The sequence below is a fragment of the Plecotus auritus genome (genome assembly GCF_963455305.1).
Source record: "Plecotus auritus genome assembly, chromosome: 2".
Taxonomy (NCBI): domain Eukaryota; kingdom Metazoa; phylum Chordata; class Mammalia; order Chiroptera; family Vespertilionidae; genus Plecotus; species Plecotus auritus.
In genome coordinates, this window is record NC_137771.1 from 87,423,337 (window position 1) to 87,439,967 (window position 16,631).

General features: G+C 41.2%; 1 protein-coding gene across 1 annotated transcript in view; it reads right to left on the reverse strand.

The window, feature by feature from the left end:
* HIVEP1 (HIVEP zinc finger 1) overlaps positions 1 to 16,631 on the reverse strand; it is a 164,698-nt gene that overhangs the window by 30,543 nt on the left and 117,524 nt on the right. Inside the window, exon 4 of the mRNA XM_080655043.1 lies at positions 895 to 6,842. Coding sequence (XP_080511169.1) covers positions 895 to 6,842 — 5,948 coding nt within the window. The remainder of the gene's footprint in view (positions 1 to 894; positions 6,843 to 16,631) is intronic.

The window sequence follows — 16,631 nt, forward strand, 5'->3', positions numbered from 1 at the left end:
GCGTAAAAAAAAAAAAAAAAATCCCCCCCCCCCGTTTTTTTTTTTAAAAAGACTCAGCTAAAGTCTTTTGGAATACTCCTCAACCTAGTGGTAGTATCAGAGACTTCCTTCTTTTAAAGTTGTGCATACTTCTATTATAATGCTGAACTATGGAATTTTCCTATTGATGAGCATATTTCCCTAATTTATGAACCTATATTATATGCTGTGAACCTGCAGAAGTCAAGGTCTTAAAGTACAATTCTGAATGTTCAGAGTCCAACACAATTCTCTATCTACCCATTTATCTATTTATCCATCTATCCTTAATCACTTATTTTTCTTATTTTATAAAGCCAACAACTCCAATAAGACTGAATCCACCTTCCTCTATAAATCTTGAACAAATCAAGTAATTATCAAGTGTATGAGTTAGTTATGTTGGGAATCCTCTCTAGCACTAAGATGATTCTGAGAACTGTAGAATGGCTGTCTGCTTATATTTCAAAATGATATATAACTATTTTCAATTACACCTCTATTTCCCTGCATTAGTAAGGGTAAAGCATAAACATAATCTCCTCCTACTTAATAAAAATAAAACCTTCATGTAGGAGGAAGATGACCATGATTACTGTACCATTAAGTAAAGATTTAAATATTCATCTGAGAAAAAAAAAAAAGTACTCAGGGCAAGTTATAATTTTCAAAATGTCTCGAAGTAGAAAGGACTCCAGCCAACCCTTATCAGTATAACTCCTGGAGCATATCCATCATCCTTTCTTCCAAATAACTACACACTCATGAAGCTCAATGTGTCATTCACAACTTCTAATTAAAGAATTTAAAGGCATTAAGACATGTTAAAACTCATTTGCACAAACTATTTTTAAAGATAAATAACATTTCGAGTACCTTGCTTAAGTTGCTTTTCCACTTGCTTGAATAGACCAATAAATCTGATTTGGAACGGGTGGTTATTGCTTGACAATACAGTGATTTTCCAATCTTCTGTTTTGAATTCAGGAGGGAAAGAGCAACTTTTGTAGGCAAACCAAGTGGATTTGGATTACTGTCGCTCACTGTCCAGTCGGTATAGGCTGACGTTTTCTGGTCAGTCTGAGGCAGATGCAATGTTTTCTGTCTCAGCAGATAACACCATGTAAAGCTGGTTGTGGTCTTCAGGCTGGGAAAAGACAGCTGCTGCATGTCTCCGGCTTCCAACCCTGAAAGAGTGGTGGTTGTAGGTTGATTTTGTTCTTGGATGTTCAATTTGTCACCTTGACTTTTAACCTCTGAAGACTTCCTTTCTTGGTTATTGTCTACACGTTCCAAAGGAGAAATGAGGGTATTTTCTGAAGAAACAGGTGAATTTCTAGCTGTAAGAGTTAATGATGTGGATGACTTGATGTTTTCAAATTCTTGCAACTCTTTTATAGGTTCTATAACTACAGACTTAGAGTGCCCTGATGACAGATTATCTGCTGGTAAAACATCTGTCAAATTAATAGCCTCACTACTAATTTCAGGTTGAGAAGAAGTACCCTGTTCCAATGTCACACCATCAAGGGGCTCTGTAGTACAAACCTGCCTCACTAACACAGGTTTCTTCTGCTTATTAACTTCATTAGCTCTTGAACTCAAAAGTTCGAATGGTCTAATATCTGTTGCACAAACAGCTCCATATTCATCTTTAGCTCGCTTTTGGTGCTTTTCCATAGCAATGTCCAGACTATTTGCTGGGGAAAGCATCCTTTTACTAGAAGCTGAAGGTTCTTGTTGGGGGGAAAGTCTACCAATAGAAATTTTCTGAGTTTGAGGCAAGGATTCTGATAGAAAAGAATTTTGGCCCATCTCTGAAAAAACATTTTCACAAACAAGTTCTTCCTCTGGGTTTGGCAAAGCATTCTGGTTAACTTTTTGCAATTTTGGCTGGGAATTTTGTTCTTCACTGATTGGCACCACACTACAATTAGCCTGGCAAATAGGCTGACTAGACAGATCCTGGGTCACAAGGATTTGTGGCAGAGGTGTGACTGTGGCAAAGCAATACCCTGGAACACTACTCTGCAGATGCACAGGCAGCGCAAACGAAGACGGCACCTCCTGCACCTGGCCACTGAGCGGCCCGGGCTTCAGTGGCGGTGGAAGACATGAAGCAACCATGGCATCTACTCGTTCAGTTGATAATGCTAATGAATTCATTCGATGATCAGCCCCAACTGGATTTGAAAGAACTTGCTTTGGCAGAGAATGGACAGGATTAGAAGAGCAAGACAGGCTTGAAGTGAAAGCCTGACACTGCAATTGGTACTTGGGAGCAAAGCAATCCTCACTTTTGGAAGATACACACACACTGGGATTTGCATCTGGTTTGACACTCTGTGCAGACACTTGCAGAGACATCTGTGTGTTTTGGTGGCTAAGGGGTGCATGGATTTGATTTACTAATTTAAGACCAATAAGCTGTTGAACAGGAAAGATGCTAGTAGAGTTGGAATTTGAAGATTGTGTTTGCAGATCCTTAACTTGAGTCTGGGTGTGCATAGTATTTGTGGGAAACTCGGCTAAGGATGTATTAGTGAGCTGAGGCCCCTGAAGTGGCACTGCATTCACACCAGGAATAGCAATGGTTTGGAAAGATGATGGGTTCCCAGGAGACAGGTGACTTTCTGGAGCAATGTTTAAAGATATCTGCCGTATCAGTGGGCCCCTCCTTCTTTCTAAGAGGGGCACATGTCCGCTCACCCCCGTGCCAGAAGGGGAGGCTGAAGGCTGCAAGTCAACAAGTGGCGTTGCCTGAGGTGGAGTTATGCTTCCGCAGTCGAATGACTTACTTCTGAAGTCAGAGACCTCCATGGATGTTGGCATGCAACTAATCTGTTCTGAAGCTGCTCGCCTCATTTCCCGGTGAGCCCCAGGAATGCTCAGTGTATGAGAGCCAGCTGGGATCATGAGGAACTCTGTTTTATTGAGGAAAGAGAATTGGGGGGAGGCCTCGGTTTTAGAAACGTCCTCTACATCTAATGAAGCTGAGAAACTTGAGGTGTGAGATAAACTACTCTCCTTACTCAGACTCCTGGAAAGAGTGGAATCAAAGCTGGACTCAGTCGAAGAATGCTCTATCTCAGCAAGACGGAGCCTCTTCTTTTTGGGTGGCAGTTTCTCTGTCGGCAGCTTTGACAGCGTTTCACTACGCTGAGGCCAACTGAACTTCTCTGATTTTTCCTGATCAGGAACTTGGGTTCCAAGGTCCCGATCTGGCTCTTCTGTGACCAGAATTTCTGGGACTTGGATGCTGAGTTGCCGAACAAGTCTTGAGGGCTGTCCTAACACATGCCGTTCACTGGAAATCTTTCTTGAACCTTCCTGAAATTCTGCTCGAATAACATCTAATAGTGCAGGCTGTTGAGGATGAGATGTGTTCTGAGAAGGGTAACCTTCCTCTTGGGAAATTCCTATCACTTTCAGGGACCCAACCTTCACTGTTCTACCGAGTTCCTGGAAAGAAGCTGGAGACTCAGGCTTGTCAAGCGAACTGGGTCTGCTCAGTGAGTTGGTGTGCTGGATGACTGAGATCCCAGCTCCGTGTCTCTTCAACTCTGCCTTGTCCTGGGTCGCTGAACCTACCTGTTGTTCCATGATGGTAGACAGCTTTGGATCCATGATCTGGTCAGGGCCCCTGCCAATGAGCTGTATTTGGGGGCTTTGCAACTGAATATTTCGATGCTGCTGCTCACTTGTTAAGACAACAGTATGTTTAGGCAAACTGGAAGCAGAGCCCAGAGTATTGTGAAACTGAAGGCCTTCAGAGCTTTTTGGAGAAACTCCACTTTCATTTTGCTGAACTTCATCATCATCTCCAACACTTTTCATTTTCCTCCTTTTCCTGATCTGGGGCGTCTGTTCCCAGGCCCCCGTGGAACCAGCCACTCTGTAGTGCAGAATCTGGGGTTGTGTGCTGCTGGGCAGAGGGCTGTGTTCAGGTTCTCTCACAGCTACCTTCGTTTTTGGTCCGTGTAATTCTGAACAGTAAAATTTCTTATGATTTTCAAAATTTTCCAGTTTTCTATACCTGTTTCTACAAGTTTCACACTCAAACATTGTCCCTCGCCCTTGATGAGACTTCTTTTTCTCTACATGTGAGCCGGGAGCCAGGGACTTGTTCCTTGCTGCCCCAGTTTCGTTTGTGGCACTGCATCCCTGATAGCTCTCCTCCAAGGACTGCCCAGTACCCAGCACCTGGTTTTCACTTGCTGAAGAGTCTTCTACTGCTGCCTGTCTGACAAGGGTTCGGGGATGTCCACTCTGGGGCACAGAAGTGCTAGGTCCTGATACAAAGACATCATCACAGAGAGCGCCAATTTTGTCATCAAATGACTGACTTCCTCTCAGTGGGTGAGGGGGAGGTATTATGTTTGTAGGTACTGCTGAAAAACCTGTGGTAGGCACAGAATTACTTCTCGTAATAGGTAAACAGTCAAGGGAAGGTACAGACAGAAGAAACACTTGCTTTGATTTCTCAGTAGGGGTGAAAGGGGACTTTGGTATATCAGAGCTTGAACTTGTTCTCCGTCCCATTGGTTTTAAATCAAACTGGAAAGAATCCTTAAATATGTATGATTTGGGGGAATCGATACTTCCTCGTCGTGAAAGAGAGGTTCTCCGTGGCTTCACACTATCCAACTGCTTATCATCTACCAAGGCTTCATTGTCTGAGATAAGCTTTGATATCCGTTCTTCAAGTGTTTTTGTTGCCAAAGGTGGGCGCATCTGACCTGGTAAAATCAGTGCTTTTTCACCTGCTGGCCCTGTAGAAAGTGCTGGTGGACTAGCACGAGGTGCAGAGAGCCCGTTATTCTTACTTGAGTCTTGTTCCGTAGAAGGTAATGTTCTGGTGAAGGGGGCTGGTGGACTCGCTGTCTGATCAGCACTTTCGGACCGTGAAAAGTAACCAGAATCTGTACTTCCTAAACTTCGAGGACTCAGAAGTTTGCCTTGTTGCTCTTGGGAGTAATCGGTAGCCTGCTGCCTTTGTAGTTGGGCATGTACTGTTCCTACGTGGGATTCTTGCTTTGCCTCTGGCTGACTCATGTCCCCTTTCTGACGGGACTTTTCATCAGTCTCCACGGAGGACGTCCAGGATGAATGTGACCGTACACTAGTAACCTGAAGGTCCTTCTGTTTCTGTGCACTGGAAAGTTCAGGCTTACAATCCGTAAACTTCAGGCTGTCAACTCTCAAAGGGGTCACATTGACAGAGTGGACCACAACTTTTGGTAACTCTGTCACAGTTTGTGATTCTGAGGCTTTGTCGTGCAGTAAAACGTCACCTACCACATGATCTAGATTGCCTGGAATGGAACTTGATTTTGGTAAAACTTCAGAATTTGATATCATTTTCATTAACTGCCCAGGCTGCAGGTCCACAGAGCCTGGCTCATTCTGTCTTTCATCAGCAGCGCTCTCGTCATCGCTGTCCCCGCTATCTTCTGCATCTGAATGGATACTAAGTGCTTTGGGGGACTCGTGTGAAGAGAACAAACCACCAGCATCTGGCTGCAAGACAAGACCCAGCTTGATAGTGTGTGCATGGGATTTTTTGTGCTTGTATAGATTACTTTTAGTCTTAAATGAAAATCCACAGGTCACACAGGGATAGGGCCGCTCTCCAGTGTGGGAGCGGATGTGCTTTAGAAGCACACTCGGCTTTGCACAAGCTCTATTGCAATACTCGCAAATATATTTTCCTTGCTTTTTTGGCTTCTGATCTTTCAGAAGTAGATTGCACATTTGCTCTACGCTGTGATTCACAACAGAGGCGACAGGAGTTGAATTATACACTGGAGTCGGGGGTGACTGTGTAGAGTGGGCTGGACTTATTGACATGGGCAAAGCAGAATCCAAGTGCTGGTTTTGAGGAGTAACCTGAGTTCTACTGGAAGGTGAAGTTAGACCTACAGATGATGTCACTGCTATATGATACATCTGTTCAAGCCTGGGGTTCTCTTGACTGTGTAGGTTTGTCAGTGGTTTTGTGAAACCTGCAGAAGCTGGAAGCTGTTGATTTTGTTGGTTAGATTTAGAAACAAAGTGTTCATGTGGATTATATGAATGAGAAACTGACTGAACCGATGCTTGCCCATTCTTCTGAGCAGCAGACACATGCACTGTGTATGAGGTACAAGAAGACACTGATTCAGAAACAAATTCTTGTGAAGTCTGATGTGGGGCATCTATTGAGCTGTTTTGTAATTGAGAGGGGATTGGTACAGTTTTATTTGGTCTTAGTTTTTCTATTTTAACTGCACAAGATGAGCTCTTTTGTGACAAGGTACTCAGTTCTGGCTCCATTGCTTTCAGTAAGACATCGAATGCGGTATTTGCATATGAGGAGGAAGTAGGACTACAATTAGAGGAGATACATTCACTATGGTCAGTCCTGGTTTTACTTGACAAAAAACTAGAGTCACATTTTCCATGGAGGAAATTTGACCTGGGGTCAGAGCCTTCCGAGCTCCACCTACGCAGTTCAGAGGGATGCTGCAGAAACAAGGGCTTCTTTGGGGAGACAGGGTCTTCGGACTTGGCGGCCTCGCCAATCATCCCAAGTGTTTCTCCATTTTGTTTAGTAAACTGCTTTCCATTTTTTACAGGACTGTGATTCTGTTTTTTGTGAGACTCTGAAGTACTCTGAAGAACAGTGAGAGGTGACTCTTCTGTATTTTGTTTATGTTTTGCCTGAAGAGGATTTCTCAGGGGAGATTTTGGTATTTTTTTCAGGTGATTCTCAGCTACAATCTTTTTTCGTTTCACACCTTTAAGTGATTCGGAAGTTCCTTTAATACCAGCCTCCAAGATTTCTGTTAAAAAAGAAAAAATAATTGGTAAAATGGTACATAAACCAGCTATATATATTTTTTTAAATTAAGGTTACATCAAGAGAGTGTTATGACAATTGAACAAGGTAGTTTAAGGAAAGCCTATTTTGGATAAAACTTCATTCTAACGTTTTTAAGAATGTTGTCAATCAAAACCCATTAAATCAATTGCACAAAGACCTTAGCATTTCTAGAATGCTGTATGAAAGGGCGGGGAGACTCCATGTTCCTTTTGTTCCATGTCTTCCACCTCGTGGAGTCAGGTTCCCGCCCTAGAACCTCTCTAAGAGCCCAACCCACACCTTTGAATTAGCCAATAGAAATGCAAGGGAAAGTAAGCCGCGCCCTGCCCCCATGTGCAACCTGACCCCAACCAATCAGCGGAGGCCACACTACCTCACCCCTCCTACCTCTCCCTATAAATCAGCGTGTTTGGGGTCTTGGGCTCTCTCTCTCTCTCTCCACCTCGCCGCTGTGCCAGTGTGTGTGTGGGGGGAGACTGGGCTCGAGCTAGCTCGATTAAAGGCTCTTTGCTTTTGCATCAGACTCGGCTCCCTGGTGGTCTTTGGGGATCATGAAATCTGGGCATAACACTGTACCACTCTCTTGACCACCTCCCTCCACACCAAGCCTTGGAACCAGATCTTTTTAAAACTAAATTATGCTCCCCCTTTATATTCGGTGCAGAGAACTCTGTCTAGACAGAGTGAGCTGGCCCACAAATAAGAAACCTTTTTAATGCAGCGTATCTGACCATCTTATCATAGTTTCTTTTAAAGCAAACTTCTTAGCAAATTTTAAAATAACATTATTATTCAAACTATGCAATACTGATATTCTTATAAGAAAGAGGACTACTAATACATAATCATTTTTAGAGCAAGCATACCAAATTATATCTCAAGATAATCATGAGATATTACCAGAGGAAACCATGATATATTGCTTTATTAGCAATTATATCAAGAACAGAAATATAGGAAAGTAAAATAGGCCATTTATTTTTTGGCTCTTCACCAACAAATTAAAAAGTCATAATGTTGTAATGTCCCTCAGTTTAAAAAAAGTCACCAATGTAACTGAACAAAATATACAATGACTATGTTTCTTTGTCATTAACAACAGGTAAGTAGGAGGTACATAGATAGGTAGAGCTTATTGCAGAAAAGGTAAAACCACCTCCATTTCTGGCTGTGCTGGAAATAAATCATTATTTAAATTGTATCAACAACCCAAAATTTCTCCCAACTATTATATTTTTGAGCAATAATTACTTGCCATAATTTAGTTTGCTTCCATTTGTTGACTCCTTAGGCACATAAGCAAAAATTATTCAAGTTCATATTACTTATTTGTGGAAGAGCCAAATACTCTAATTTCTCATTATTTTCAAATAGCAGTTACAATGTACATAATTGAAATTCATATTAAACCAAAATTTATACACTATAATAACTACTTTGCATTTACTAAAGATACAATTTACATAAAATAAAAAACATTTTGGTCATCTTGTGACAATTTATGTGCTATCATGCATTTGTTTAATGAAAAAAATACTACTAATCCGATAAAGTTACCTCTTAGCAAACTCTAAATCATAATCTGGTTATGCCCACCATAATCAGAAGAGCAAGAGAAAAAAAAAGGTGGCAGAAATAGGGTGTCATAACTAAAATGTTTGAGCTAAAGAATAGAAAATAGTATCAGTATTGTTGCTAACTCTACAAATTGATGTTGAGTTATTTTTTTTCAATCCACTCATTTATGAAATGCTGTCTTTCCACTGATTTTCCCTGTTCCAGATGAATGCAGCGAAGTCATCATGTACTTCAGACCTCTCATTAACTATATCAGGAAAATAGGCAAAAGGAAAAATGATGATCATCCAGGGTGAGTAGTTTTGCCCCTCAATTCCAAAAAGCTTGGAGTGGGTGATAATGAAAATGAAAGCCACTAGGCTGTTAAAATAAGTATAAAAACAGAGAAGAGAAACCAACTGGGAACACCAGTGCCCACGCCACGCCCCGTCCAGAGCCCTGGTTGGGGTAAATATGTTTATTTGTTATGTTTTACATACTTTTTAAAATTAGCTTTTATTTTTAGATAAACTTATCTATAAAAAAAAATAATCTCTTATATTAAAAAAAGCAAAAATTCAACCCACATGCAGAACATCTAGAAATATCACAATGTTTTAAAGAAATTGTACTATTAGATGTTTTAAACAAAAAGAGTAAATTATAAATTACGTCTTTGTACTTAAATGTAAATTAAGCTGAAGTGAAAATAAAGGAAATACTAAACTGAAGATCCATATTTCTTTAGCGATACTATTTCGTAAAATTTCCTCTGGAGTTAAGAATTTGAAAAACCCTATCTTAAATAGATTTTTGAATGACATGTATCAGTTTTAGGTGAAGACTGATTCATCTTTCTTTTGTCAAAGTTTATGACATTTACATTCTATTTGTCTAATTATTTATTCTTAGTTCTCTGTTTGAATTTTAACATTTACTTGGTGTTAATAGACTATTTCTGTCCTTCAAAATTTTGTACACACACTCCTGTGCCTTCTGGCAATGATGCTCATGAGAAGCCTGGTGCCGGCCTGACTGATAGTTCCCCCTCTTTGAGGTGATTTTTGCCTATTTTTCTTTATAGCTACAGATTTTTTTTTTTTTGAAGTCTTTATAAATACAACTAGGAGCCAGCTCAGAGTTAGTCAATGTACAACTTTTAATTTTTTTCCCCCTAGAACACATAATCTTCTAAGATTAGTTTAGTATACATTAGAAAATTTTTCTTTTATTATATCTTCAAAAATATTTTCTGGTCAACATTTTTTTAAGAATGAGCTTCCTTACTTTATGAACATCAATTATCTTTATGCTGTACCCCCATTATGATGATTTATATTGCTTGCATCTATTTCTTTTTTGCTTTTGCTTCTAGAATTATCTAAAGTTTTTCCCTTATGACAATTCAATTTCCAGGGCATTAAGTTCCACACTGTTTCAAATTTATTTTAGTTTTGGACTGATGTTGCTTCATTCTCATTTTGTTCCCTTAGTTCCATATTTCCCACTTCATCTCATTTTATTGCCTCACATTATGTTTGAGTTCTTGTTTTAATAAATGTATGATATTATTAAAAGTTCTATGCTTAAAAACTTGTTTCTGAGGTAATGTTTTCTTTAAGGCTGAGCTTTTCGTTTGTCTTTTCATGTTCCCTCTGCTTTCAATTGCCCAAGAAAAAGGGAAATGGTAAGGGGGTGGCATTCAACTTAGAGTATGTTCCTAACAGTCTTTTTCTGAGTTTTATTTATTCCTTCTTCTAAGATTTTGTTGGATCTCTTTTAGCAGGGTTCACTCTCCTTGAACAAGGGATAAAGCCTTTGGGTGGGGATGACCTGGGATGTTAGACTGGTCTGTAAATTCATGTTGTTACGAGGCCAAAGGATGATGGAGGGAATGAGAGATAGATGTAAAAACAGGGAGGGTACCAGGCACATAGATGAATAACACACTATCATTCTAGAGGTTGACTTGAAGGAAGTTTCGTGCCTCACTACTGATTGTCAGACTTCTTCCTTAATTCTCCAGATTTGGGACCTTAGTGTACGAAGTGGGTAGTTAAACCATCTAAGAATTAAAGCATCTGACTAAAAGCAGTGTCCTCTTGGGAACTAATGCCCTAGACCAGGGGTGGGCAAACTTTTTGACTCGAGGGCCACAATGGGTTCTTAAACTGGACCGGAGGGCCGGAACAAAAGCATGGATGGAGTGTTTGTGTGAACTAATATAAATTCAAAGTAAAAGAGCGGAGGGGAGAGCAAGAGAACCGGATAGAACAGCCGGATCTGGCCCGTGGGCCGTAGTTTGCCCACGGCTGCTAGACTATGAGGTGCCAGACCCATGGGTCTTCAAAGAATGATATACCTGGAGTAGTATTTTAAACTCACCTTACTCTTGATTAATTTCATTCTAACAGGGGTCCTCAAACTACAGCCCGCGGGCCACATGCGGCCCGCCGAGGACATTTATCCGGCCCGCCGGGTGCCGCTGCCTATCCTGCTTAGCAGCCGACTCGTCCAGGGCCTGCAGTGCGCATAGGAATTTGTTCATAGTTTTTTTGTTAAAACTATAGTCCAGCCCTCCAACGGTCTGAGGGACAGTGAACTGGCCGCCTGTTTAAAAAGTTTGAGGACCCCTGCGAGAATGACTGATGTTATTTTCTCCTGCCCACTTCCTTATCTACAGAAAACAGCACAATCATCAAACATTGTAACTGTATCTACAACATCTAGCATAGAGTTACCATAGGCCATAGAGTTTAGAAGATGTATGGACCAGAATGCCTCAAAGCACAAATACAATTATATAGTTGGAGCAGAGGAAGGTGGGAGGGAAGCAGCTATTTACCATGATCATTTGAGTTTTTCAATAATTTTCAAGACACCTTGTTGTTATGATAAACTAAAATAAAAATAAATTAGAGTAAGCAGAGAGAAACACAAACCATGCAACAAGTGATAGAAGACAGCCCAAGAAGGTGTCTCTTTAATATGCTCACTCCCTCCTCAACCAGTACACACACAGGCCCAACTTCTGCCTTATAGAATGGACACTGCTTTATATTTGTCACCTTATGATTACGCAGTGCTTAAAGAAGGAAAAGAAAAACAATACTGCCCTGACTGGGTGGCTCAGATTATTGGAGTGTCATTCGGTACACCAAAAGGTTGTGGATTCAATTTCCAGACAGGGCATATACCTAGGTTGCGGGTTTGATCCCCAGTCAGGGCATATATGAACCAATCAATGTTTCTCTCTATATATACGCCCCTCTCCCTCCCTCTCTCTCTTTTTCCCCATCCCTTGCTCTCTCTCTCAAATCAATAAAAACATACCCTTGGGTAAGGATTTAAAAAACAACAATACTAGGGTTGGACATGCTTGGTGAATATAATCCTGTGTGTAAAAGAAGAAACACAACCCTCTTTCCTTATGCAGCAAGAACATACAGTCAGATTGGAAAGCAGGTGGGAAAGGCTCAAAAAAGGAATCAACAACTGCTGAAAATTATATTCTGGTCAATGTGCTACTGGAAATGGCTGACAAGCAGGCAGAAACTCTGAGACATCAAACTGTCAGAAATTCAAATAGGATTTCACATAACACACACAAATCACACTCAGAAGAGGAACCAAAGGTGGCAGTGTTGTCACCTTCAGAATATTCTGATCTATTGGGCTTTGTAAAAAAAAAAAAAACACCAAGAGTTCTCCACAGGTTGGCAGTAGATGACAGCTTGGAAGAATCTGAGAGGCCACTTGACTGGAGCAAGGTGAATGGTAAGGATACTATGAGCTAAAGTTCCTCTGTGTCCAAGGCACTGACACTTCATTTTCTCAGAACAAGCCTAATCATTATTAGGGCCCCTATATTTTTTAGAGAGGAACCCCAAGGAGTTTAGAAAAGCACCCCCAGCTGGTTCCCAAATTACTTCTACAGAATAAAAGATGAAAAAACGAGCAACTTTCCTGGCTCAGGAGAGTATCTGAGTTAAGTGTGACAAAGAATATTGTCAAGGTTGGTGGTAGGCAGGTAAAGTACAACCTAATACTGTGTTTAAAATCCTGCCTTGACTGAAGGTGAGCTTCTTGTTTAGCTTTACTCAGAGACACATCAGTGTGAAAGACTTTAGATCTCTTTTGGGTCTTGGCGACATAAGGATGACATGTTTTCTAACAATTGAGAGCATGTTGGGTCAGAGAGTCAAGAGGTCAGAGAGGGACCATTTAGAAGGCCTTTCAGTAGCTAGGTTGACCTACCTGAGGTCAGTGTTGGCTGACTCAAAGCAAGGAAACCTGAAAAGGGTTTGCCAAAGACTTTCCCATTTTTATCAGGAGAACAGAGCTAGTTTGGGAGAGGGGCGGAAATCAATTCAGGAGAACAGAGGTAGTTTGGGAGAGAGAAAAAAAATAAATTCACTTTCCATTCCACCAAATCTCAAACTCAGTGTACATGTATAGACTTATAAATTGTAGCTGCAAGTCCAGGACTACAAATTTTCAATAGGGAAATGATTAGGCTAATTATGACATAGCCACTTAACATGACATTATACAACCATTTAAAATAATTATGAAAAGTACATAGCTATATGAAAATTATAACTTATTAAATACACTTGCATTTTCTTTTCTTTCCTAGAGAGAATTGTGGGCTCCAGGCACAGATCTGAGAATACACAGTGATAACTATTCTTGTAAAAGTTCATAAATGACAAGCCAGAGAGAACATACAGTAGAGAGAGAAATCAGCCCTCAGAAACTTGGGTAATCCCTATATTTAGGAGTGAGCTAAAAATGAAAGAAACAAGGGGTAATAAGAAAGATAAGACAGAACATGTGAGAGTGAAGTGCCCAGGAAGTCAGGGTTTATGGACTTACAAGATGGAAGATGCGGCCAATAGTGTTAAAGCTTACATTCAGATAAACAGGACTAACCCAGAGGGCGCTGGATTTGATGGTCACTGGGACTAGGAGGACATCTCAGAGAGCAGCTTGTCAGTTAGAACGAGGGTAAAAGCCATATTACAGAAGTGTACAGAGTGATGGAGGGCATGGTGACACACAAGAGTCAGCAAATACAGACCACTCTCTAAGAATCTGGCTGTGAAAAGAGAAAGGCAGGAGGTCAGTAACAGGGGAAGAGGTTGAAGGAAGGTTTCTTTATGATAAGGGGAACTGACTGTGCTTAAAACAGGAAGTAAAAGTCAACAGTGAAAAAGAGATTGAAAATGAAATATAGATAATAAATTTATGTGCGATAAAGAATTATTCCAGGTGTATAACAAGAAACTACCACATGGATGTGAGAACAACTAATTTAATTTAGCAAACAACAGGTACCAAGCGATTCATCCCCAAGTTCTTCCCATTCCCCATGGAATGTAATTCAAATATCTAACTTGGCCGAAGATGGCATGGTCATCTGGCTCTGAGCACCTTTCCAAACGCCCCCATACCATTTCCCTCTTAGTCACTGAGTTTCAGCCACGTGGGTAAACTTTCTGATCCTCCAACAGGCCTATCTCCTTCCTGCCCCTGGGAATTTGTACTTGCGATGTCTTAAAAAGCCCTCTCTACTCTCAACTCTTTAAATTGACTGGATCATTTCCCACCTTTAACTCTAACACACACATGTTACTACTAGGCTGTTCCTGTCCACCCTACTGCCCACCCACCCTGTTGATTTCATTCTTAATTTCGATAACAATCTAAAATATTCTCTTTATCTATTTACATATTTTGTCTACCTTTTGATTAGTAAGATCTATAAGACCTTATCTTTATTATTCACTCCTATACATCCAGCCTTTCTTTGCTAATGAAAGAAGTCTTCAAGTAAGAGAAACTAAGGAATGATATTAGGCAACCTAATGATGTATTCATATTAGGAAATATTAATTAGAAATTCACATGACCATTTTAAATAAGGATGAATAATATTTAATAAAATTCAACAATCATTCCTTATTTTAAAACAAATGAAAACAACTCAATTTGCTTCCAGATGTAAAAGTTAGAAAAAGTATTGCTCCTACCCTAACAATAAAAAAGCCAGAAACATTACAAAAAATCAAACTTCTCTTGAGTCTGTCAGAAAGCCAAGGCCACAGAGCAACCACACAGCCTGAACTCCATGGAGACACATGTGGACTGGGTCACTGGGACTGAGCAGGGCAGAGGATGTGGAGGAAGGCAGGGCAGCCATGCAAATGAATGAGAAAATATGCACTAAAATTGTAACAAATACTGGAGGCTGGACTGGCCTGGACTCAGACATGATAAAGTTCACCCTCACTCCCAGGCTCTATTCTGTGGGCCCGCAGCAGGTGCTCACACAGGTATAGGGCAGGAGACCAGGGAAAGAAGTCCTCCACATGCAGACATGCAGGAGTGGTCAGCTGCCATTGTGGAAAAGGCACAGAGCCCCAGGGCCTGCTTGAGCAATTCTCTCATACTGAGCAAAAGCCTTAACCTTTAAACTGCTGTGGAAAAGGAGTTACAGATATGCCACCCACAGGGCATGGGCAAAACTCACTGTGGCTTGGGAAAGGGTAAGCACTCTCTACTCCAGGGGAGGTAGGAAACTGTCCTAGTACCAGAATCCCATACCAATAACAGAAGTGTGCTACCATGGGTGAGGGGCAGGAAACACTAGAACTGCCGAAGACAGGCCAGACCAGGATAACAGCAATCCTCACCTATCTCTACTACCAGCCTAGCACTGAGGAAGAAGCAAGTCGGCTGTTAGGAGAGGGACAGGAGGATGGAGACTCCCACTGCCACCAGTGGCACAGGCAGCTGAAAGCTAAGCATGCAGCACTAACACAGAAAAATCCTCCAGGTCCCCAGCCCCACAATAAGCACAAGGAAATGGCAGGTCATCACTATGAGAATTAGAGGCCAGTGTGATACACTGAAGATGAACATAGCAATAACCTAGCCCAGTGGTCGGCAAACTGCGGCTCACGAGCCACATGCGGCTCTTGGGCTCCTTGAGTGTGGCTCTTCCACAAAATACCATGGCCTGGGCGAGTCTATTTTGAAGAAGTGGCGTTAGAAGAAGTTTAAGTTTAAAAAATTCGGCTCTCAAAAGAAATTTCAATTGTTGTACTGTTGATATTTGGCTCTGTTGACTAATGAGTTTGCCGACCATGACCTAGCCCGACTCCTGAAGAGGCTGCCTCAACTCCCTGCCTGGTGACCTGACAGAAGAACAGTGCCATTTGCAGCCATTAAAAATTACTGACCTCAGTATCTACTGTTATACACACACCCAAAATTCAATTAAAGTTTAAGACACACACATGCATGCATTTAAAAGCAAACCACTGTCAAGAGATAAAGTAATCAAAAGAACCATATTCCAAGATGATTGAGAAGCTGGAACTCTCAAGGAATCTACACTAATAAAAGAGAAACATGCAAATTGACCATCACTTCACAATACCCACCAGCCAATCAGGACTATGCAAATTAACCCAACAAAGATTGTGGCGGCCCCGCCCCCCAGCCGCTCTGGGCCTCTGGGCAGCACACAGGCAGGCGCAGAGTGGCCAGGTGGGGTGGGACCCCTGCTATGAGGGAGAGGGCGGGGGTGGAGGGAGCTACAAGAGCGGTGCTTTGGCTGGAGCAAAGACTGAAGACTCCAGCCGTAGCGAAGACGGAAGGCAGTGGCCAGAGCAAAGGCCTGGGTCCCGGGTGCCGGAGGAAAACTGGTGCCGGCAGCCAGGGGAATGAAGGCCTACTGCACGAATCTTTGTGCAATGGGCCTCTAGTTTAAAATAACTGTTATTAATATGTTAAAAAATCCCGAGGAAAGGATTGACAACATGCATTCAGAAAAGGGAATTAAAGCAAAAAGGGAGGGAAAAATGAAAATGACAGAACTAAAAGATAAAGAAAGCCTTTGATAACTCATTAGTAGACTCAACAAAACGAAGGAATCAGTGAACTTAGAGATAAACCAATAAATATTAACCAAACAAAAACATAAGAAAAATAATATAAAAAGAAAAGTGCATCCAAAAGCCACAGGACAATATCAGATGGTCTAATGTGTACCATGGGACTGCAGAAGAAGAAAGAACAGAGTAGTAGGAATATGTGAAGAAATAATGGCCAAGAATGTTCCAAAAATAAACACATAAGCAATAGAACCAAAATGCTTAGACAACCCCAAATGGATAAATAA